General features: G+C 32.6%; 1 protein-coding gene across 12 annotated transcripts in view; it reads right to left on the minus strand.

The window, feature by feature from the left end:
- LOC145255736 (extended synaptotagmin-1-like) overlaps positions 1 to 26,765 on the minus strand; it is an 888,623-nt gene that overhangs the window by 331,179 nt on the left and 530,679 nt on the right. For all 12 annotated transcript variants that reach the window (XR_013863897.1, XM_080114367.1, XM_080114365.1 and 9 more), the window contains 4 exons: positions 15,047 to 15,109; positions 14,325 to 14,467; positions 12,008 to 12,094; positions 2,927 to 3,010 (listed from right to left, as the gene is read on the minus strand). Coding sequence is in view for 11 of the 12 variants with exons in the window: in XM_080114367.1 (XP_079970493.1) it covers positions 2,927 to 3,010; positions 12,008 to 12,094; positions 14,325 to 14,467; positions 15,047 to 15,109 (377 nt within the window). In the remaining variant the exon portion in view is untranslated. The remainder of the gene's footprint in view (positions 1 to 2,926; positions 3,011 to 12,007; positions 12,095 to 14,324; positions 14,468 to 15,046; positions 15,110 to 26,765) is intronic.

The raw sequence follows: 26,765 nt of genomic DNA on the forward strand, positions 1-26,765 counted from the left end.
AATCACTGTTTGTGATGTGGTCTTGACCTTTTGAGGTAGAAGGAAGACAACTGCATGGCAAATATGGGCAGTTTGTCCTGAAGTGGGCCCAGTGTTCAGCAAACTGAGTCAGTACCCACCTACCATAGAAGATGCTGATCTCAACATTCGAGAAATTTGTTGTCACTATGTATGACAAACACAGCAACACTACCAAGGTTGATGAGACAAGACTGCACTTGTTTGCTCAGAAGCAAAGACCCTATGATTATTCCACCAATTAGTGCATCTCTCATTCAGCATGTTAGATGATCTGCATTCCAAGCTACATATGAAGCCAGTCAACAGAATGTACAATGCAACATGAAAGTCCTGGCAACTGGGATGGAAAAAAAAAGGTGAAGCCTGGGAAGTTCTCTGGTCAACCCTTCTACCCATTGCTCAATCCTGCCAGCAACTGACAAAATGTTGTTGCATGGGTGAATGTCGGGGACCATGCAAATGTTATCGATACAACCCTAAAGTGCACACTAACATGTAGCTGTAAATGCAAAGAGTAAAACAATGATCCAGGTTAAATTCAAGCAAGTCACTTCAGTCTGTTGTAGTATATTGTGTTTCTGTGACAGCAATTTGAGATACCACATCGGTAATTTCACTGAGACAGTGCTAGTTCATATAATTGTCATCATATCACTATAACGTTTAATGAAATTGAAATTTTGATCGCAGAATTTGATTCCACATGTCAAAAAACATATTTTGATGTACAGATCATGAAAATGTCATTACTTTGACAATATTTAGTGGAAATACTGTTTCGTACTCGTACGAATGGTAGCCATCTTGAAAAATGGCGGCCATTTTGTTTTTGAAATTGGCTGATGTGCTTTTCTGAAAGAGGGAGTTTCTGAAGCACGTGTGTGCCAATTTTGGTGCTTGTATCACCAAGTGAAAGATTGTTTCAGCAATCTGCCCCACTATATTCACAAATAAAGAAAGTAGGATTAATCATAATATTTGCAATAAATATATTTCATGAATACAGGGTGACCCCCCAAAAAACAGAAGCTAAATGGAGGCCATCAAGAACATATGCTGTAGAACGGAGAAAAAAAGGCCAAAGACCCTAGTGTTTTGATGTGATGTTTTGAATATAATAAACTAGTTATGACCAAAGTTTCATTTCATTCAGACAAAACACTAAGAAACGGGGCCTAATTAGAGTTGGGGTCACCCTGTACTTGTACAATAGAGAATTTATATTTCAAAACAAGCATCGACTATTGGTAGCAATATTCAATTGGATAAAGGAAGTACCAACACACACTGATGATGTTGCTAAAGTATTCTTTACAAATGCAATTTTTAACATCAAAACATGTGGACGGTTTATCCAAATTAATACCAAAAATACTGAATCATTAGATGTTCATTGGTTCCTTAAATTCTGAGATAGACATAAAATATGTTTAATATAATACAATAAAAGAAGTATCTTACAATGGCTTGCAATTTTTGGCAAAATAATTTGAAAATTTTTGTAAAATACTATTGCTAAATCACTTATAATCTGCCCCTTATCACCCAAAATCAAATGGACTGGTTGAGAGTGTATTCAAAACAAAAAGGCGAATGGTGACAAAGCGGGAAATGAAAAATTACAAAAATTCTTATCTGTTTATTGAATTACACCGAATATATTTACACTGACACGAACATGTCCATTGCAGATTTAATGTTTGCTAGAAAAGTCTGTTCAGTTTTTGATCAATTGATCCTACTAAGGAAAGAAATAATACCTTAAATAAATCTTATAGTCAGGGACCCCCCCCCCCAAAAAAAAAAAAAAAACTTATATTATTAAGGGAAAGCCAGAGATATAATTGAAAGAAGAATGGGGAATATGATGTATATAATTGTTTTTTATTTTTATGACAATTTCACCCCAAACAAGGCACAGTGATTTGGGGGAGAGGGTGCTTGAAAGCTTTTTTTGTGATCAACATCACATGAGCATCCACTTTCTGGCTACCTCTAGTTGGGGATATAATAATGTTTTAGTTTGACAGGGATAGTATAATAAAATCGTGGTGTCTGCAGCAGTGCCTAGCCTCTATAGAATGAAAATATGCCACAAAATTTAACAAGGACTTTTGAAACAAGAATTTCCTAACCTTGAACTGTATTTTACATGCTTAAATCCAGTGGTAGAAAGAAATTTAAGATGTTGGAATAAGCAGAAAAGGTCAGATGTTATTTTAAAACAATAATTACAGACACATAAAGAGTGAGCCATAGCTAGAAGTGGGAAGGGGCGGTGTTGTATGTGATTGAAAAAATAATGTAAATACAGCATTAGTAAAATTAAATTATGTCTTTTTATTTTAATGTCTGTGTCAAAACTAAGACAGATCTAAGAGGTTGCAGATATCAATAACATCCAACCTGGCAGTTTGGATTCTGATAATTTTTATTTTTTTCCCCACATACACACTGACTTTTTTTATCACTTAAGCTATAAATCAACTTGTTTGATTGTTATTCTAAAACTTTCGATGAAATTCATCTCAAGGTAATCTTTTTTATTTACACCTGGTAACTGCAATATGACGACAGGATTTGAACATTTTGAACTGAGAAAGTAAATCCATATGATAAAAAAAAAACATTTCAAGGGAAATGTTTTTGTAACAATAAGTTTATGATCTTTTTAAGTACTATTATATTTTCGCTTTTCAGTTTTTATAAATACAGTACAAAAAAAAAAAAGAAATATGCCAGTAAAGACTATAATTTTAAAAGTTAAAAATATTCATTTTACCTCATATAAATTATAATAATATGTTATTAAAAAATACAATTAATTTAATACAGAAATTTTGAGAGATTAACAAAATGAGAGAATGATGAACAAGAAAAAGAGAAGAATTTTAAATATACATGCCACAGTGTCTTTGGACGTCACAGTACACTGGAGTTGAATTGAACCAGATTTACACTTTTTCAAGGGAAACCACTCTGGATGTCCCTGCAATATAAAAAGCAAAGAAAATATAATGTACTGTGACACTTAAAATGAAAAGATAAAGCGAGAAAGAATAGAAAGAAGTAGATATCATTTTTTTTGCATTATGACATGAATCATAATTATGAAAATGGATACATTGTATTATTTAACAAGAATTTGTCTCCTTTTCTGTATGAAAATATGATAGCATATAAACATACATTTATTCTTTATTTATCTAATGTCTTCATATATACATTTATATTAGCCCTGCATATAACCTGTGACCTGGAATTCAAACCTGAAATAAACATTGGAGGAAAATGCAGAGCCTTCAAAACATATATATATATATATATATATATATATATATATATATATATAAAATTTTAGTCATTCAATGAATTTAAAAATTTATGACGTGAAATGTTTGAATTTTAAATCAAAGGATTTTTATTATTCTATGTAAGACTAAGAATAAATTTGAAATATTATAACTCCTTATCCTATAGGATTTCGATGTCTACCATCTCTTCAGAGGAGAAAATATTAGCAAATAGTTATAATGGTTTACACCTTATTTGCTAAAGTCAGTGAGACATGGAAAATCACAATTAAAAGCTGTTTAAGTATTTAAATATCATAGAGTAAGGGAAGTTAATGAAAAGGATATTAAAAATTCACGTCCAAATTTCACTTCAGATTTTACCATCCTTTAATTTGAAATTCAAACATTTCACGTCATAAATTTTTAAATTCATTGAATGACTAAAATTTAATTTGTTTGCTCTATCTTGTATATCGAGCAATTCTTATTTAGGTGGGATAGTACTTATAGAATATTACTGCCAGTAATATCTTGTAATCATAGGTATCCATACCAGTTGATTGTTTTTATTCTGAAGTATATATATATATATATATATATATTAAACATAAATTTTACTGCTAAATACTATATGTTTTCTAAACATTCAATAAAATGCAATATTTAATAATCAACATTACATCGGGTATCTATAAAGGATACCTCATGCAGTGGTGGGGCTAAGGTGGGGTGGCAGTCCACCCCGGTGACACCCTACAAAATTTTTCAGCCAGTCTGAAGTGCGAAAATAGTTGGAAATAGAATTTATTTATCATATATAATGTAATTTTCAAGTTTTTAATTTTTAAAATATTTTTTCAAAAATATTACAAGCTGTTAAAAAAAATTAATTGGTCATTGAAGAATCTTTTTGCCGATTTTTATTGAAAACTAAACCCTGTATTTTAAAAGTTTTTAATAGTACATTTGAAATCATTTGATGACACTCATTCATTTTTTTAACGGCAAAAAAAAAAAAAAATAGAAAGAAAGGATTAAGTGGTTATATATACATATATATATATATATATATTACATAGAAAAATGCGAGCATGAAAAGTAATATGGTTAAGATTAAACATGGAAAAGTAAAAGGACTAGTTGTTAAAACTATATCTATATTAAACTTTGTGACATGTTTCCATCCTATGGAGGCCAGGTGCGGATGCAAGCCCCATAATTTTATCATACCATCTGCCTTTAAACTGAAACATTCTTATCAAAGTATATTTATGTGGATAAATATCAAAACTCCTTGTTAAATTTTGTGGCATATTTTCATTCTATAGAGGCTAGACACGACTGCAGACACCACGATTTTATTATACTATCCCTGTTCAAACTAAAACATACTTATCAAATTATAACTAGGTGGCCAAAACGTTAGAGTTCATTTTCCATTAAATTTATATAGGAAAGTGATCCCACACTTTTTGATAAAGTAATTTTTTCACTTCATGAAAACTTTTCTCTGCAACAGTTTTAATTCATATATTCATTTTCAGCGCCCTCGGAAACCTATAAAAGTCTAAATTGTAATTTTTTTTTTTTTTGGAGTTGGAAAGATTCTTGACATTGACAGAAAATAATAATTTTTGTTGGGGCACAGGAGTTTTCCTGTTTTCATTTCAGTATTATAGTAGTTGCAGTTAAATGAGCTTGCTTTAAGATATCTTAAAAATTTGAAATTTGAGTGTCTAATTTTGCAAAAAAAAAAACAAAAAAAACAATTAAATTATTTGTAAATTGGTTGTCTAAATTTACAGAGCATTTGTCATAATGCAAAATTCGAATGCCCTATTTTAAGTTAATATTATTGTAACTTCAAAAACAAATGTCAAATACTGTTGAGTTTCCTAGATGCTGGGCAGTGCCAAGTTTTCAAAATCAGCATGCATTTATTTTCAGCTATCAGCTAAAAAGGCAAAAGAGGAAACACTAAACGACATTAAAGGGTCTTTGCTAAAGTGGATACAGAAACCAGAAACTGTCACAAGTTCTAATTTTATTGAAGCTGAAAGAACGTTACATGAAAAACAACTCAAAAGCCATTTTTCAAGTGATAGTGAATAACCGAGAGACAGCAACACAGAACAAATTGATATTGAAGAACATTATGATATAGCAATTGCAGCTTGATCAGAAGAAGAGATTGAAATCTTGACTGCCAGCAATTTATCAACATTTAACAATGTGTCCTTGTGGCAAATTCCTGTGCCTGATAGTGTCAGAATTGATATCATCAAAAAGAGGAGCAAGCCATTCTAAAATAAGCATGGGCTTTTCAAGATTAAAAGGCTATGTACAAAGGTGAATTGCAGCAACTTTCTACAACCTGGTTTCAGTCCTCATTGTCAAATGGCGACAGGGTACTACAATCGTGGATGGCTTACTCACTGTGTGATGGAAAGTTGTACTGCTTTTGCTGTCAATTGTTTGCCAAAGATGACAAAGCTCCTGGAACATGTACTTTTGTCACTGGTTTTGAAGCCTGGTGGAAGCTACATCCCAAATTTATTGAGCATGAACAATCAAAGGATCATCTATCGTGCTGGGAGAAGTGGAAAATGCTGACTTCAGGACTCCAATTGCAAAATGCTATCAATGTAGTGCACATTTCCCTTATGGAGAAAGAGAAAAGGAAGTTCAGAGACATTCTGCACAGAGTTTTAGACGTGATACTTTTTCTTGCACGACAGAGCCTGGCATTTAAAGGACATCATGAGAATACGTCCTCATTAAACAAAGGTAACTTCTGGAAGCTCGTTGAATTGTTATCTCACTGTTAAAGTAATATCTTTTCAGCTTCCAGCAAAGTGCGGACAGTCAGGCAATATGTCGTTACATGTCACTTGAAACCCAGAATGAGTTGATTTCTCTTTTAGCAAAACGTGATTGCTGACATCAAGAATGCAAAGTACTTTTGTATACTTTTTGATAGCACAGCAGACATTTCGCATGCAGATCAAATGTCAACAGTAATTAGATATGTACATATCAGCGATGGTGCAGTTGAAGTACGGGAGTCATTCCTGAGATTTTTACATTTGAAAGGTAAAACAACTACTGCATTGACTTATGATATCCTTGAGAAATTAGAAAACGGACTAGATATTAAGTTCTGTCGTGGCAAGAGTATGATAATGCCACAAACATGGCACAGTGTTGTGCAAAAAAAAACATGGCACAGTGTTGTGCAAAAAAAAACATGGCACAGTGTTGTGCAAAAAAAAAAAAAAAAATCAAGGGTCGTTTTTGTTCTAATCATTCTTTGATTCTTTGTGAGAAACATTTGTTTTCTAACAATCCTTCTTGTGTAACATTTTTTGGCAGTCTTGAAGCGCTGTACACTTTTTTTTTTCTCGCTCTGTTGACCCATTGCTAGGGTGTGCTGGTAAAGTACACAAGTCTTACAGTGAAGAGAGTATCAACAACTCGCTGGAGTGCACATGCCGATGCAGTGAAGCCTGTGATACAAAGGTTTAACCAGTTTGTGAAAGCTATTGAAGTTCTGTGTGATGTCAAAGCAAAGAGACAAGAGGCACTTTGCACAATCTGTTTCATATGCGACTTTTCTTTCATTGCTTTCTTCTGGATGTTTTACAAGAAGTAAAGGTAACTCAGAAATACATGCAAACACCAGGTATGGCACTGGACATGGTTGCTACCAAAATAAGGGCTGTCAAGGTCTTTTAGCATACAAATGTTGTAGGCCGAGTACAGGCAGTAAATGAAATTTTGTTGACTTTTTCTGCTGTTCAGCCAGATCATATTATTTGTGCCGGCAAGGAAGAAATACAGTTGTCTGTGTATGATAAGCTATCTGAAGAAAACCTTTGTCTAGAAATTTAATGTTTAAGGCAACACCTACAAGCAGCCAAAACAAACTTGGAGGAGGCAAAGCACTGGACAGTACTGCAATTCCTACAGTTTATCATCAAGTGGGACTTTGTTGAGTCATTGCCATATCTTACGCTGGCTCTAAAATTCCTTCTGCCAAGATGTGTTTCTGTGGCATCGTGTGAAAGAAGTTTCTCCAAAGTGATACTTATAAAAAAAATACCTCCAGTCAACTATGAGCCAGTCGATCTGGCTGTTCTGTCCACTGAAAACGAACTTACAAGACAACTAGATTTTGATTAGATTTTGTTTGTCACAAGGAAAACAAGAAAACATTCATTCTAAGACTATAATATTGAAGGTACATTCTTTTGTGAATTGCCGAGTTTTTCATTCAAATGTTCTGAAATTGAACATTTGCTTTTAAATCAAAGTACGATGGAGTGTAGCGTTTAATGTTTCAATATTTAATAAAAATATTGGGATTTATTTTGTCTCCGCTTTGTAACACTATTCTATTTATTTTTTGTTTTTGTTTTATATAAATACAACTACAAACCAGAACGAATAATGGAAGTAATGAAAATTCAATGCAGAAACGCGATGAAGATCAAAAATTCAAATCATGCAAAATAGTTGCTAATATATCTTAAGGAGAAAATAATCAAAACACCACTGGTATTGTAAACTTTTATTTTAACAAGAAAGCGAAGTAAAAGAATTTAAACAAGATATGAAAAAAAAAAAAAAATTGTAGATGTCTTTTTATTAAACCTCTTTATTTAAAAATATTTTGATTTATTGTTGTTTGGGGGCCATTGTTGTTTTTTGGGGGGGAGGGGACATTGTTATGAATTTTTTTCTTGTTTTTGCTAATGATTAGTGGTTGTGTTTTTTTTTATTTTGTTTAGTTTTTATTTTTTTAATGATTTGTTTTGTAGAGGGTAGAGTGGTTGGCAAGAGCAGATGATAACCGTGAAGGTAGAAAAGAGGGTGTAAAGAAAGTGGAAGGAAGCTGAGGGTAATATTTAGTTACCTGGTTCATTATGCAGGCGAAAGGATCTTTACATTTCTGTCTCCACATGAAGTCTGTCAGGTAACTTTCTAATAGTTCCCTACTGGTTCCACTTTCGATTTTGTTTCTTTGCTTTGCTTACCTCCACATTCTCTGAACATGGTTCGCTGTCGCGTGTATAGTAGGGTCAACAAAGTTTATAGATTTATTATCTTAATTATCTGGAAACTTTGGCAACAAAGAACTTTATTAAAGTGTAAACTTTGACAAAAGAATAATTGAATAAAATAAATTAATTGAATTTTTTTAGCATCTGCTAACTTGAAATCGATTGGCTAAGTGGCTTGGCATATCCTGGTTCTTCTTGATATCTGTCCGGAAACGCTAGTGAAGGTTCGGGAAAATTGCAGTAACAGACTTGCAGGTGTACTGTTTTTTCTTTTTAGTGTAAATGTAAAAATAAACAAAAAGATCGTTAACTCAAAGTTTCTGTTTTTTTTCTATTCTTTTTTTAAGTGTCTTATTTCTTCTTTTCTTCATAATTTTGTTTTTTCCACCCATTCATTTATTATTGTCACTTGATCCTCTTCTATTTTACTTTATTTTATTCGCTTTGTCTCAAGAGTTGATAAGGCAGGTCGGCTGTTACATGTCTTTTTGTTTTCAAACCATCTTTTCTGATTTTACTCACTAACTGATTTTTTTTCTTTTTTGGCGTTTCCAATCCCATTCATAACAATTTATTTATTCATCCATTTACTAAGTTACTCGTCATAGTATACACTTATGTTTTTCTTCCTAAAAAGGTTTTCATACACGGTTTTATACTAATAAATAAGTTTATCATTATTGTGATATTATAAACAGTTGCATTTGTCTTTGATAGAAGTGAGTAAGATACTGGTTAGGAAGTAAGTAGAGCATGTAACGATAGCTAACCATCCAGCATAGGGTCAGTAGGGCGATATTTACTCTAGCTACACCACTGACCTCAGAGATACCTGATATCCTTCAAAGGACAGTTTGTTTTCTGTAGAAGGCAAGGATATTTGTATTTTCTTTTTTTCTTTTTGAGATTAGATTTTCTCCCCCAAAATTAAAATATTATCACAGATGTTATTAACCATAACATTTACTGAAACTGCATGTAAAATGTTTATTTAAATAATTGGCAAATAGCAAACAGAATCCTGAACAGAAGCGTGTGCTCTATCCCAACTATCATCAATGGACCTGAGTTAATCTCGTCAGCATTAGACAAAGCCAAACTTTGCCAAGAACTTTGCAGCCAATTCTACCCTTTGCGACCAAGGCCGCCAACCTCCAATATTTCCTCCTGTATCAGAAAACACACTATGTGATATACAAATATCTGTATGTGATGTTGCCAAGCTAATCAAAAACCTTGATTCCAGTAAAGCAACCGGCCCTGACGGTATTCCAATTATAGTACTCAAAAAACTTCAACCAGAACTAGCACCCATACTTACAAAACTGTTTAAACGTTGTCTTAAGGAGAATTGCTTCCCATCACCCTGGAAAATCTCATCAGTATGCCCTGTATTTAAGAATTCAGGTGATCGTTCATCCCCCTCTCAGTACAGGCCAATAAGTCTCCTGTGCGTCATGAGTAAGTTGCTGGAATCTGTGTTAAATAGAGAAGTAATCAACCATCTCAGCAAAAATAACCTTCTTAGTGACACACAATATGGTTTCCGTTCTGCTAGATCTACAGCAGATGTGCTTACAGTTATATCCCATAGGATTAGTGAATCTCTCGACAGAGGCAACCTTTCTAGGGCAGTTGCTCTTGACATATCAAAGGCCTTTGATAGGGTATGGCATAAAGGTTTACTTCACAAGATCCCCAGCTATGGTATAGCTGGAAATGTCTTCTCAATTATTAAATCATTTCTCTCTGATAGGTTCATAAGAGTAGTAGTTGATGGGCAAAAATCAGAAGCTCACAGTATAAATGCTGGAGTTCCTCAGGGGTCCATTCTGGGCCCAACTCTTTTCCTGATCTACATTAATGATCTTCCAAATCACATCCTTACATCATTCGTAGACATTTTTGCTGATGACACCACCATCTATGGTAGCACATCTAAGACAGAAAACGACCAAGTTCTCTCCGATTCTCTCTCCTCTGATCTTGATCACATTGTACAATTGGGAAAGGAGTGGCTGGTTACTTTTAATGCATCTAAAACCAAACTTCTATCTTTACATCATCAACGTTCTGATCCCCATCTTGCATCAATTAAAATGAATGGCTCTCGTCTTGGGGAGGCCTCAAGTATTGACAGGCTTCTGGGCTTGACTTTTACTCCTGATCTTAAATGGAATACGTACATCAAATCTGTTGCCAAGGCCGCTGGAAAAATGGTGGGATCCTATCGATCCAGTAGATATCTCACTGCTGATGCAATTCTCTATCTATATAAGAGACAGATACGTCCAAGGATGGAATACTGTTGCTACATATGGGCAGGAACTGCTAGAAAAGACATGTCCTGCCTTGATAGGGTTCAAAATAGACTTTGTAGCCTGGTGGGAGATGTCCTTTTCTCTTCGCTGCAACCTCTATCTCACAGAAGAGATGTTGCGAGTTTGTCTCTGCTTTATCGTTATTTTCATGGAAAGTGTTCGACTGAGCTTCAATCTATGGCCCCCCCCTCACCAAACTTTCACAAGAAACACTAGACTAGCTGAAAACATTATCAATAATTTTCCACACTCTTTATCTGTGCCTAAACCTAAACATAGATTCCATGAACAAAGCTTCTTTCTTAGAACTGCACGCCTGTGGAATTGTCTTCCGTTTTCCTGCTTTCCAGCTGTCTATAATATGATTGTCTTCAAGTCCAACGTGAACAAGTTTCTGATGAGCCGTTCCACTTAAGTTAACAAATTTACCGAACTTCCATTACTATCGATTACTATATTGTCCTTTTGACTACTCTACACTCTTTAACCCTTATCCTTGAGTGGCCTATTGGCCTTGATAAGTGGTGACGCCTATGTAAAAAAAAAAAAAAAAAAAACATAAATATTTTCTTCAATTATTTCTTTTGTTCATCCTTCAAAATTCCATTTTTTTTACATCCTGAGTACATACCAATATATTTATTTACATCCCGAGTACATACCAATATATTTATTTACATCCCGAGTACATACCAATATATTTATTTACATCCCGAGTACATACCAATATATTTATTTACATCCCGAGTACATACCAATATATTTATTTACATCCCGAGTACATACCAATATATTTATTTACATCCCGAGTACATACCAATATATTTATTTACATCCCGAGTACATACCAATATATTTATTTACATCCCGAGTACATACCAATATATTTATTTACATCCCGAGTACATACCAATATATTTATTTACATCCCGAGTACATACCAATATATTTATTTCCATCCCGAGTACATACCAATATATTTATTTACATCCTGAGTACATACCAATATATTTATTTACATCCCGAGTACATACCAATATATTTATTTACATCCCGAGTACATACCAATATATTTATTTACATCCCGAGTACATACCAATATATTTATTTACCAGCAATGCTTTAAGCAAGCTATCACAGTTATATATATTTCATTAATCAACAAATGTAATAGCTTTGGCTATTATATCATTTATATAATAACTATAATAATTGAATAGAATTTCATTCAAATCCTTAGAATTTAAAATAATATTATTGATAAATTTTTTACAAACTGAATAAAAAAAAAGTGAGGTGTACTAACGTTCAATGACATCTCTTTCATTTTGCCAACTGTTAGCTGTAAATTGCCAAGGAAATCATTGTAGATAAGGTCTTTGTCAGATAAAACCTGAACAAAAAGAAACAAATAAATGAACAATGAAAAATACAAGAAATTTTCTAAAACAATACTAAAGAGGTTTGATAAGTACAAAAACCATGATTGTTATAACAGATAATAGTTAGGGAAAAGACGATTTTTAAATATTGATGGTTTATGAAAGTGTTAAGCTACAAGAACATCATACCTAAAAAAAAAATGCTAGAAATGTCTTAGAACATTCATAAGCCAGTAATTGTTTGTTTTGTGGTGTTACATTATCCTAAAATTTAATTATGTATTTTAAAAATGTAAAATTATATAGTATTGGGAATCCCAGCTTAATTGCTATCTAGGTAGTTTTAGAAATAGAAAGTTATGTATGTATATTTTCATTTCCCATCAGCGAGTTGGCAGGGTCACAAAAGGTTAGGTTTCACAGGTATCAACCTAGAGAGAATGCACCAGATATTAGGGGTGACACAGGAATTATGGTCACAGGCTTCCGGTTGATGACCACATGGGCTGAGAGAGTAGTTTAGGCAGCAGAGGAAGCAGATCGGAGATTTCAGGTCTCTCCCGACAATCAGGGTCTGAGATGATAAGCTTGCCTTGAAATAAAAGACTGAAGCTTCAAATCCATCTTGTTGTTTATCGATGCATCTGTCTGTAGTGACCACTTCCCAACGAGATGGCAAACCAGCATCCAAGAAGATATCATCCGCTGGCCAAGGCAAGCAGGTATGTACACATTATTTTATTTACACATACATGTCTTGAGACCTTCCAAGGCAAGAAACGGTGTAAGGATAAGAACACCCACACCCACATATAACAGTGAACTGCACGTAACATATGTAAGAGCATACATACACACACCTGTATATGTAAGAACGGTGATAAGCACACAGACTCTTAGTAGTAGTAAACGTACAAGAAACAAGTAAAAGTAAAAGGAAGTAAAAGCAAACGATTAAATAATAGTAATAAATAATAAACAGGGCAGCAAACGTTTACGGTAACAATTATTTTTAAGCTGAGCAGAAAGATACCTTATTTACTTTGCTTTTATTTTGTCAACTTGGTGAGAAAATATAAAATGAGAAAGAATCTATAAAGAGAGGGAGAGGGTGAAGAGATATGTAAAAAATACAGATGGGGTAAAGAGAAAAGAAGAGAGGAAGAAAAAAAGAATTCTGGTTTCAGTTTCACACCCTCATGCCCCCAAACGTTTGGGAAGAAAGACTGAGTCAATGACGTGATCCAAGTGAGTCAAACCTAAGTTTATGGCTGCATTGGTCGTTGCACATGCATGAATCTTCATGCGTTATGAAAAGAAACAAAAAAAAAGTTTTTTAAAATTTAAACAAAAAATAACCTATGGAAAATAATTGAGTTTATCTTTCTCAGGCTGACATTCATTTTTTTTTTCCTGGATATATTTTCCGCTTTGCGTTTAAATAGAAAAATAAAGTTCCCTAATTCATATTATCGATTTTTTAAATATTATTTTTTCCTTTTTGTTCCTCTCATTATATTTTGTTAATAAAGTTGATTTAAGTTAAATTTGTTTTTTGTTTCTCTTACTCTGTTGTCTATTTCATGAGTTTGGAAGAGCCCCCCCCCCCTCCCTCTTGTTTCTTAAGCTTTCTTTTCCCTTTTTTTTTTCTTGTTGTTACATAACCGTGCTCCATCAACCCTAACTGAACAGGGTTTGTAATAGTGGTTAATAAATCAATATCTGAAAATGTGAATAGTAATTCTTAATAACTTATACAGATTTAATCTATGGAGACAAGATATCACTATGAATACACGAGCCATTATGTGAAAGACAAAATATTCCACAACAAATAATCTTTTAATACGATAGATTTGAATGTCTTAGAATAGATCTTTAGATTCATTTCAGTATTTTCTGTTCTCTTACAGCACCTGGTATTTTCAAATGGTCACCCATCTTGTACTAGCCAGGCTCAACATTGCTTAACTTTGGTGATCTAACATGATTATGTCATCAGTAAAATAAGAAAACTTATTTAACATGATATATTGAAATAGATTAAATTAAACGTTTCAGTTTGGAAGGAGAAAGTGAGAGAGTACAAGCACCAAAACATTGTAAATATCACAACCAAGATGAGGATAACTGTCTGAAAGATGCAAAGAAATAAAATAAACTCAGATAAATTGAGAAAAGCAGAAGAAGCAAATGGAAAATAACATTTTATTACAAAAGAAAATATTTCGATAGACTTACAAGTTCAAGTGTTGCATTGATATCATCAGGAAGATCTAGAGTTACACTCTCATTCCAGATCGGAAACAGAGTTTTCTTCTTGACACTCGTCTTGAACACTTTTTTCTTTCCTAACAACAACTCACAGAATGGATCACTGAAACCTGACAGAAAAGTTCAAGATCAATTAGATTAATTTTTTTCGTCATTTTAGCATAATTCTATTGTCAGATTACATTAAAATCCTTAATCATCTTTTTATTTCTTTTAAGATTCTTGATGCATAAATTACTAATACAAACAAAGTTAGAATTATTAATGAAAAATAAAATCTGAAAATTTGTGACAATAATAAAAAAAAAGTGTTCAGAGTTGTTTCTTTTCACTTTTTCTGCCTAAATATACACATTTTAAAATTATTTACTGCTTAAATGATTGAAACAAAAAAGACGGATATTTTTCCTTTTTTTTCATTATTATTTAAAAATTAAAATCAAGTTAAAGACGTGCATTAACTCATAAAATTATAGGTGGTTATGAAATTACCTTTGTTATAAAACACCATTCGTAACTAAAATAACTTTTTAATTCTGTTAACCTTTTATGTTGTGGTAAAACCATACACTTATTTGGATATAACTACCAAAATTCATCCAAACTTTTTACCAGGATTTATTTATGATTGTAATTCAAAAGACTCATTATGCAAAATAGAGTTTAAAAGAAAGAAAAATAATAAATACCATTTCTGTCTTTTGCGTCCAAGTTCTTGGCTTGTAAAATTTTAAAATCTACAAAAGTTTTTCCTGCAATAAAAATAAATTATGTTTGGTAAATGAACAATTTTAAACAAATGATTTCTTCAGATCGGTATTATAAATTTAATGAAGGGATCATGATATTTACTGGTTTCACTTTAAGGTCAGAATTCAATTCTCAATATTGAAGTTGTCAGAACGGATATCACCAAGCTGATCAAAAAGCTAGTGTTCGAGCAACTGCCTACATACTAACACCACCACCACCACCACCACATTGGAATCATAGTCAATGCTGCAATCCCCTCAACCATACTTACCATTCTGAAGGAGATTCAAATTTGAAAAACTTGGAGCAAACATAAGAGTTGGCACTCACAATTTCATGAGAGTGATTTTGAAAGACAAGCACTTTTGTGTTACTTTAAACAATAAATTTGTTACGATGATAAAAGAATGACTTACTTCAAGGTAGTGTGTTGGCTCCATCCCTGTCTATCAATATTCAACCAATCAATCAGAACACTATATGTAATATCCCTAGAGAGCACGTTTGAAGCAGTAAAAAGAAACCTAAACTCAGTCCTAAATGAGCTACTCTTCTATTATGAAAGCAACCATTTACATGCAAACTCTCAGGAACTAGGAAGTCAATTGACCCCTTAACATAACATAACCTAAAATGCAAATCAAGAACTGTACCAACCATATCTACATTGGTGTAATCCTGGACCATACCAAAGAATATATAAAAAAAAAAAAAATTGAAAGTCAAATCTCAGAACATCCTACAGAAACTGATCAACTCCAAATGAGGAGCCACAACACACACTAAGATGCCTTGATCTTGTGTTATTCCTCTGTGGAGAGTCCTGTTTGAGAGATGAACCAATACCAACGAATTAGACTCAGCATTGAACAACACCTATTGTTTGATAACTGCTAGCCTAAAACCTACGAACCTGAATAATCCGCATCTCCTTGCTGGCATTGTTCTTGAAAATGTGAGATTGAAAGTTGCCAGCCAAGTAGATATCATAAAAGCTAATAGTGAGGAATGCCATCTTCTACATGGATGTAAACCAATGACCCTACAACTAAAACTTCCTTAGTCATATCAATCCCCTAAAGACATTAGAGAATGAGACCAGACTGCAGCTGTGAATCAGGGTCTAGAGATCCCCACCCCACCTTTTCATTGACATAAGAATCATCCTGGGCTCAGTTGAGGATATTCAACCACTGGATAACAGGAACGAGGTGATTAAAAGTTACTATGGTCAGATGAGGACTAAAAACTGACTCAACCATCTCTGAATTAGAGGAGAATCATATTATGCCGCATATTCTTGTCAGTTAACCAGTCTAGCTTGAAAGATTTTGCAGAGCATAATAATAATGCAAAGGACTGCGTGAAAAAGTTAGAAACTTTCACCTGAAAAATACAAAAAGAATTATCTCCTCACTTCCGTTATTTTCATTTCCTTTTATTTATTAGCACCATTTCTAAGTGGTTAGCACTTGACTTGCATTAAAAATTCATAAAAGACTCATTTTTTTAATGCATCTTGCACTTGCACATACATGTTTCTACAAACATATACTGACAGAACAAGGCTGCATATACAGAAATAAAATATAAAAATATATAAAAATGAAAATATAAAAACCTTAGATTTATCTAATAGTATTTATTACTAGTGTGAAAGTGCAAATATTTAATATTGCTAAAATTCAGTGAGATTGAAAGTGTGTGAGTATATATATCTATATATATAAATTCGTATTCCTGTCTGTTTGTTTGTTCACAATTTGATTAATATACACAAAACGTGTCTTACTTTAATCTTTCATTTATTTTTATATACTTGCCATTTGCAAAAATATATAATTAAGAGATCACTTTATTTGCATACTAGCGGGGGTACCCGGCATTGCCCGAGTGTTTGTTTCCGGGACGGGGGGGGGAGTTTTAAAAAATGTTATGGTAGGTAAGTAGGAAGGATCAAACCCGGAGTCATGAGTAAAAGTAGGAAAATAAAGTGTGAAAAAAAAAACAAAAAAACATCTGCAACGTTAACAGTTCGGCCACCAAGAAAAGTCCATTCCAGTTGTTTAGGAAAAAAAAAAAAAAAAAAAAACCACTATGGTAGGTCGGCGCGAACGTGAAAATATAATGTGAATTGTCCAGCACCCTAACCACTACGCCACAGAGCACTGCAGCTTAGTTTAGTGATTTTAAATTACTTCACATGATAGAACTACGAAGCCAAACCGGTGTTCTCTTTTCAACTGTTCCTTGTGAACGATCTCCAAACGGTGTTAAGTGGTGGCAGGGGGAGGAGGAATTTTTAAGAGAGAAAATATTTTACCACTTCCATTGATCTTAACCGATTTTGACCGTGACTTCTCAGCGGAAAAAGTATAGAAATCTAAGATTATCGAGGAATTTGAGAACTAATAAGCCTATAACAAACCTCAGATATTGTTCTGCCGTTTGTGCATAATGTATTTGCATGAAATATCTTGATTTTTAATCCTATTAAGGTCAAAATCCCACGGGAAAAAATGAGTTCATTTTATTTATATAGAGAAGAGATGACATTAAGAAAAATTTGATTTTACTAAATAGCGGTATCTTAGTTAATGCTTTTAGCGAGAGAATTATTTTAAGTATTCTATTTAAAATTGTTATTTTATAAATTTTAAACAACAATTATATTGATAATATATTTAATTTATTTTGGAATTAATATTTCCAACACCAACCTTTTTTTAAAACTTTTTTTAGAGTTATTTTCCACTAGATGCTATGCATAAAAAAAAAACAAAAAACAAACGTTCACCAAATATCATTTGGTAATTTCATTAAGTTTCTAGCTGGAAAAGTAATTCCACAATTTACACTTTTTTTTCTTTTTTCGCATTAATTCCATCGATTACAAACTTAATTTTCTAATTTTTTAATTAGAAAATTAAGTTTGTAATCGATGGAATTAATGCGAAAAAAGAGAAAAAAGTGTAAATTGTGGAATTTAGATGGGGAGGAGGCATTAGATCTTCACTTTTTTAGGCATTAAACGATGCTGGATTACATGGTAAAAATTTACCGATTTCTGTATTGCCGTTTAAGGAATAAAATAAAACAAACAAATGAAATCTTTTCAGTTTTTTCGTAAGTGTTTTTTTTTGTTTAAATATTTAAAAAAAAAAAAAAAAGCCAAACATTTTTCTATCTACACGGAATTATTTTTCCAGCTAGAAACTTAATGAAATTACCAAATGATATTTGGTGAACGTTTGTCTTTTGTTTTTTTTTTATGCATAGTGTCATATGCAAAGGTAACTTTATATGACGTGACCCAACAGCGTTTAACCCCTAAGAAATGGAGATCTACTTTTTTTCAGCCTAATACATTTAAACAGCCTTTATAAATATTATGAAAGAAGAAATTTTGAAAAAAAAAAAATAACATGTTAGAGTGGGGGATCACTTTTCTATATAAATTTAATGTAAAATGAGCATCCACTTTTTGGCTTCCAAGCTTTCAACGAGACATGTCACCTTTAGCATTTTTTCAAGTTTAGCGATTGAGAGGAGGGAAAAATCTAACAAATACAATTTGTTTTTTTCTGGTAGGGGCAGCGGGAATTACATTGGAAACATGAAATAATTATAAATTTAATTATTTTTTATGAGATCATTCTCGTTCACCTAACAATTTAATAAACAAAACAAACCCCAAAATATGACAAATTCAATTTTTTTTGGTGGTGGGAGTGGGGGGGATTACATTAGAAACTTAAAACGACAAATAAAAAGCAAATCGGAAAGCCCCTCCCCCAAAAAAGGCAAATCGAAAATTTCCTTTATTTACAAAAAAAAAAAAAGCCAGTAAAAAAAGTGCCCTTACAAAAAATAAAGGTAAATGTGTAGTTTAGCAGCGTTAATTATCTGACAGACAAAAAAATTATAAAAACTATTTATAAAACATCATTAGACCCAAAGGCTGAAATAAAACAAAAACAAATTCATTTTTATGTTTTTTTATCATTTTTTATTAGACTAAATGTGCACGCCTTACACGTTTAAAATTTGGCCTTTTTCAGGTTTGATAGATTGGCTTTTTTAAGGCCAAATTTGGCCTTTTTTACGCCCTTTCATTACAAAAAAGAATATGGCGGCTAAAAACATAGTTCATGAAAGAGATTAAAAAGGTCAATCTGCCGCACCTTAGAAAGGCCAAATTTTAAAAGCAATATAGTGGCCTCGAATAATATAAATATAAATGATAAAAAAATAATAAAAATGAAATTTTTTTGGTTTTATATAAAAATAAATAGTTTTTATATTTTTTTGTCTGGCAAATAATTTACGCAGCTAAACTACATATTTACCAAAATAAAAAATAAACGTATGCATTAATGTTTATAAATGTTATTTTTATAGGTTCATAAAATCGTGAGTTTTCTTAGGACAGTGATCCCTTCTGCCGAAATATCTGGTGGAGAGGGTATCAGATACTTCTTTTTGGGGGCGATTACATTTACGTGTTTTTATCCGTTTTTTTTTATTTTTGAAATTGTTGTGGGGGTATCCACGTTACCAATGATGAAAATGATTAGTATAGCAGGTGTGTTTCAAACGGAATTTCAGTCAATGCAGGCAATGCCGGGTACTCACCCTAGTATATATATATATCTATATAATTCTAAAACTCAAATGACCTTGTAACGGGTGTTGTAACCTAACAGCCGGTTTACGAATTCCGGTTGCGCATGCGTACATAAACAAATAATCAATGTGGCAATAAAATGTATTGTTTTACTGTGTAAGTTTTTAGCATTCCAATTGTTTTTTTTTTTGCGTTTAAATTATCCAAATAAACAATTGTTAATACTTTCTGCATTTCTTTTACATCGTTCATTTCCGAATTACGTTTAAGTTATTTTAACACAATTTTCTTACAAATAAATCTACTTTAACCCGTTGACAACCATAAGAGCATTTTACAACAGCGATTTACCCACCACCTTCATTTTTTTTTAAAATTCATTCTCCATTTTTTAATACACCTTTCTTAAAAAAACATTCATACATTTTCTTCTACACTACCAACATAAATAAATAACCCAGAAAATATGTTTTTTTAAATTTGCATTACAAATAATCAATGCGACAATAAAACATATTGTTTTACTGTGTATGTTTTCAGTGCCCCAATTGTTTTTTTTTGCGTTTAAATTAAGAGATATATCCAAATTTGAATTTAACTTTAAGTACTATGGTATCTGTTTAGTGCACATTTACCTATAAGTATGGCAAACCACTTAGAATTCAATGGCTGTAAGTTTTTTGTTTTTCTTCAAAAATAATCAATTATAAACAGAACGTCTCACAGAAATTTATCTATATTATTTTTTCATATTAATATACTTTCATAGAAATGTTTCCGTTATCTCACAAAAAACTATTTTCTTTATGTCACAAGTATCACGCTCATACATTAATTCTATAGCTAATGTAACCCAGCGGGTCACGGATAGTCTAGTATATATATAGAAATTCAAATTTGTAAGCTCTTTATACCTATCTGTTGTGTGGTCAGTAGTTCAGATTGTGTTCTATTGCTTATTGGGTTATGCGGATACTCTCTGGTGTAACTGGTACTATAGGTTTGGGCTGTCAGGTTATTAGTTGTCGTATTAGGCAGGAGTTCTGTTACTGTACATGAATATATGACATCTGAGAGTACACAGTCATTCTCCAGTGGGCAGTTATTTGGGTCATTGCAATTGCAATTTGGTTGGGCTAGACTAGGGTTGCCATTAATTATTTTCTGCGCTGATTCTATTTTCTTATTATTAGTGCTTATAATAGTTTGTGCTACATTAGGCATAGTTGAGAAGGATAATTTAATAGAGTTTTTATTTAGGATGCTTGAAAGAATCTTCTACTAATTTAAAGTATTCTTTTGGGATATTAGTTTGGACGTTATTATTATAGGGGGGTTGAACCAAATATTGGACTTTCTTCTGATCCGTTTTTTTGGAGGTGTTTGTTCAACTTGTATGAGCTTTTCATTGTTAGGAGTATTTGGCATATGATATTATTATTCGATCTTGCCTTATTATTTTGCCTAGACTTGCGTTTAGTCATGTTGTGGGTCACTATACCTAAGGGGCTGGATAGTTTTTTAACATTATTCATACTTGTGTCTTTGTATCCAGAGTTTGCTAGTGCATTGTTATAAAAGGTAGAGCTGTCATTGAATATTTTATGGTTTGCAGAGAGATTAGAGATTCTTTTGGACACCGAGGTAGGGATTGCCTTAATGACAGATCTGGGGTGACTGGAGAATTTGTTGACATAGTGTAGCGAAAAATTTGGTTTCTGGTAGGGGTAGTATGTTCCTTCTTTTAGGTTTAATGTTACGTCTAAGAAGTTTGAGGTGCTTTTTTCTTTCTCTAATCTATATATATAAAAGCGAAAATGTATGTATGTATGTGTGTATGTTTGTGTGTCTGCTAAAAACTTTCGACAGACAGAACAAAAATTCACAAACTCTGTATCATATTGAAGCTCCAACCTTCACTTGAAAAATACCGAAAAATTGGCCAAAAACGTTCATTTTTTCACCCCGAAATTGACAATTTTCGACAGGGGGGGGGGAACAAAAATGGTCCTCTCGTGACGATGACTGGTTCTACGCATGTGTCAGATGACGTCATGACCTGATTTACTTTAAATAGTTGAAAAACTGACTAAATTTCATATACGTCGCGTTAGCTCAGTTGATTAGCCTGTTGGTTTATTATCTAAAGGTTTTGGGTTCGAATCGGGGTGTGAGATATCTTTTTTTTTTTTTGATTTTTTAAATTTAAATATTGAACCAGTGTTATTTAAGCCATTTTTCACGTAACGATCGTTTTTCTGTTTTTTTTACTTTGCTTATCCCCCCCCGACCACACACCCAAAAACACCCAGGTACTCACAGACTTTTTAAATTTTAATATCGAAACAGGCTTATTTAAGCCATTTTTCACATGTTCATTTTCTGTTTTCATTGTTCGTTTGGCTTACATTAGTTTTTTTGTGTTTTTTTCGATGTTTTGATTACTCCCCCCACTTAAGTTTTAAAGTTGTTTTCTTTTTTTACTTCGCTTATAACAAACAAACCTGGTCACTGACATTGACGTCATCGTTGTAACGCTCAACGACTTCTGTGCACGCACCTGTCAATTTGGTTCTTACTTAAATAAATTCAAACATCTTTCAGTAACTCATTCTGGCTGGCCGATTTTATTTTCAAACTTCGCCTCAGGGCTTTGGGTTCGATCCTACCAACTTCCCCCCTTCCCCGGTTTCTTTTTTATTTAACAGCACACACACCTCCAAACACCTGCGCAACGCCAGGTACCCCCGCTAGTGTTATACTAAGGCCAAAACTTTTTAAAAATTCTTAGTTTGATTATGGTCCTATTGTACATTCTGGGCCTAGCCCCAGTTACTAATAGAGTGTCGTCCCTATACAGGTCTCCTTGCAGGTCGCTATTGCTGAATCTGTGTTTAAGCTCATTTAATAGGGAGATTCCTACCAGATCCATTACTTGTGCAGAGTCTGCCCCCCCCTCACTATGTCGAAGTGATCAGGGGTGTCTTTTCTATTTCACAATTTATTATCAATTTGTATTAAAGTCTTTCTTGCTAGTAGGATTAGACTAATTTCTGAGTTGGAAAGGTCCGAGTTATTTTTAGCTAAGATGAGCGCTTTGTTTAAAAGGATAGGGGATATAGATTGGTAGTAGTTGTCAATGTCAAATGTTATGAAGTTTAGTCTTGATTTGTCTTTGAGGTTTATGAACCAATCTATAACATTGTCCGATGATTGCCAAAGGGAGAAGCTTATTTTCTTTTTTATATTTGGTATTATTCTATCTAATATGTTTTTACTTATTCTTTCTAGGTCTGATTTAGTGGGGCAGATTAGCCTGATACAGGGGTTGCTATTGAAGTTAGGCTTATGGTCCTTTAGGGTGAATCTTGGGGTAGCTGGGGGGTGAAGATTTCTGTGTGGTTACTTAGGTTCATGCTAGTAAGTAGGTTCTTAGCTTGGTTGTTGATCTTATGCATTGAGTTTTGCAGTCCTTCTTTATACGATTTTCTAAGCTCTTTATATATTAGGCTCTCATAAGCTTGGTAGTTTAATTTGTAATAGTTTTTAGTTTTATCTGCGGGCACAAATAGTTCTGTCCCATTCTTAACTTTATGTGCCAAGCCATTTATTTTATTAACTATCGGGTGTGGATGTTTATTAGATTTCTTAAATTTTATTTTCTTGATTAGATTAATTAGTCCGTTTTCAAATTCTTCTAAATGTTCATTAGCTTTAGGGAATTGGTTTGATTTTAGTCCATAATATTTCGCCACCATTCTCTCTTGCTCCCTCTGTCGAGATATACTATTTATTGGCAGAGGAGGATTTTCTAAGTTACAGTGGAGCGGGGGGGGGGGTTCTTTAGGGGTGTCCAAGCAGTTTTGTTTTAAACTCATGTCAAGGTCATGGTGGTATGCTTTCCATCTAACATTAATTATGAATTTATTGATAGATGCTATTAATTTAGAAATGTAGGATTTCCGGGATGGGGTAGGGATGTTTTTGGATGAGAAGGGGATGTATTCCTTATTAAACATATCTGGAGAAATCAAATAAAGCTCAACCAGGAGGGAGCTTATAATAGCTTAATGTAAAAGGAAAAGAGAAAGTTCAATTCCACAAAAGGAGACTTATCCGGATAATGCCAAGCTCAACAATTATTATTGGAGCTTATACAATAGGACAACAAGAGTATGAAATGAAGACACACAACTATATATTGGTAGATATAGAATGGATCATTTATTGAATAATGGAATACAGGCAAAATTTGGGGGATAGAAGGGACTCTTTATGCCAGTAGTATTTACATTAAAACTTTTAAATGTGCTGAAAATATAACCTAAGAAAAGCCCCCCCTGATTCAACCCACCCCACCCCCGTCACCCATACAGACATATCTCCATCCCTCTACTACCCCTCCAACTACCAGCCAAGCACGTTCCCAACCGCTTACAAGCAGACACGTGTATTTTCCAATTTCCTTCTAGATGCCACTTCCTACTGATAATATAACTTAGATTTGAACACAGTTGAACCAGTCCAGTTTTGGGTAATTTCCATCACAAGAGTCTCCATTGAAAAAATACAGTTTTTTGCCATCCAAATTAGGAGGAATAAAGAATTCACCAGACCAACACATCTATGCAAGACCACCCAACGAAATATTTGGAGAAATATAGAACTTTAACTATGCTTCGTGTATCTCTTGGAGATTAGAACTACTACATTAAGTAGTTACGCCGATTCGATGGACCTGTCCCTCATGTTCATAAACGAGAAAGTATGTATTCAATTTTCTAGGCCTGGCTTGTTCATAAAAACATAAATTTGATGGTCTTTATAATCGAACTTCAAGAAATTTAAAGTTTTAAGGTGGACTCTTGAAACTACTGTTCCCAGTGAAGCAATCCTTTAATTTAATTTAAAGTCTAGGGCCTTTTGTTCACCGAACTCTTATGCTTTCCCAGCTTAATCTACATCTATTTTTTTTATCTGTGTTTTTTATTTGTGTTTGTATATATATGGACATATGTATGTATATGTGTGTGTGTGTGTATATATATATATATATATATATATATATATATATATATATATATATATATATATATATATATATATATATATATATATTCTTTATTTTACTTTATTTTGTATGGGACCACTTACCCCTTACTCCTCAACCCCATTTCCTACTACTCTGACAACCCCACTTGTCTGTATCTCTTTCTTTTACACACCCCTAATAATTAGTATTAACAGTATTTTCATTATTATTATTAGTAGTAGTATTAGTGGTGGTGGAGATAGTGGTAGAAGTATTGTTACTACTATCTTATTATCATTATTATTACTGCATTGCTTTTACCGCTATTACTATTGTTATTATTATTGTTTTTATCATTATTATTATAATCATCATTATAATTGCTGTTATTATTATTATCCCCGCTATTATCCCCGTCATTGCTACCATAATTGCTACCATTATCTCGATTTTCACTGTTATGAACATCAACTTTGAATTTACTTTTATCACAACTATTGGTAATATTATTTTTAATGTTTATCTTTAATTTTGTCTTTATCTTTATCTTCAATTTTACTTCTATTTTATTTTCATCTTCATTACTATTATCTTTCGCACTATTATAATTACCCTACTATTATTTGGTGTATTTTTACTACTTTCATAAGTAGTAATGGTTTCCTTACTCCTCCACTTTGACATCAAGTTAAACGCACTCATAGTCAATGCCATCCTAATCTCCGACCGCCCCTTTATAATCATACTCCCTATATCATAACAGAAGAAACTTATAAATATATTGCCGCATTTTACCTTTCAGTTTTACAACCTTGCACCCCTCCAAATTATAAGCAAATTTATAGCCACCATTTGCCATTTAGATGGTACCAATCATAATTACTCCCTCCATAGAAAATAGACACCTCACAAACCGTTAAAATGAATTACCACACAGCAACAATACACCCCCTATTTAACCATAATACATACACCCCTTAATCTCAATACTATGTAAAAGATCATATACAAACTTATATATCATACTATATATAACAAGCTTCTTATTAATTTAGAATTCAATAAAGTTTCCACCAACATCCTAGAATTCCTCTTAATCTTTTTCATCCATAATGAACCTTATGCTAGACGCTGCATCTTCCCCACGCTATCTATACCTTCTCTATTCTTCTGATGAGAAGCATTAGGCTTCGAAATGCTCTGGTATAAAGAGTCCCTTCTATCCCCCAAATTTTGCCTGTATTCCATTATTCAATAAATGATCCATTCTATATCTACCAATATATAGTTTTGCGTCTTCATTTCATACTCTTGTTGTCCTATTGTATAAGCTCCAATAATTATTGTTGAGCTTGGCATTATCCAGATAAGTTTCCTTTTGTGGAATTGAACTTTCTCTTTTCCTTTTACATTAAGATATATATATATATATATATATATATATATATATATATATATATATATATACACACACACAATTTTTTAAGATTAAAAACATAATTTATATCCTTAATTTGTTAAATAAGCCATCGTAGTACATTCTGGATCTGTCGGATTAAATTAATTATTAAATCAGACACCTTCTAGTAATCAATGAACCGAAAACATCAAACGGCCTGAATTATCTGCCTTTAGCTGTTATAGGAAATAAAAATCGACCCAATTTCCCACAGAATTAATTAGTAGCAATTAACAAAATAATTGGATTATCTCCCTTCATAATTGTCTTTAGAAACGATATGAAAACATTCAAATTAAATGGCAATAAATTTTAAAACATTAAATAATAATAGATTGGAAAACCTCACTCGAAATATTGTATAAGGATTTATATATATATATATATATATATATATATATATATATATATATATAATACAGCCTTTTTATTTATTCTCATATTCAATTAAACTTTAAACCTCAAATGGTCTTAAATCTAAGTATTACAATAATGATAATCTGTAAACATTACTTGCCACTAATATGAAACTAAAAT

The sequence above is a fragment of the Euprymna scolopes genome, chromosome 31 (genome assembly GCF_053919585.1).
Source record: "Euprymna scolopes isolate OS-2025 chromosome 31, ASM5391958v1, whole genome shotgun sequence".
Lineage (NCBI taxonomy): Eukaryota > Metazoa > Mollusca > Cephalopoda > Sepiida > Sepiolidae > Euprymna > Euprymna scolopes.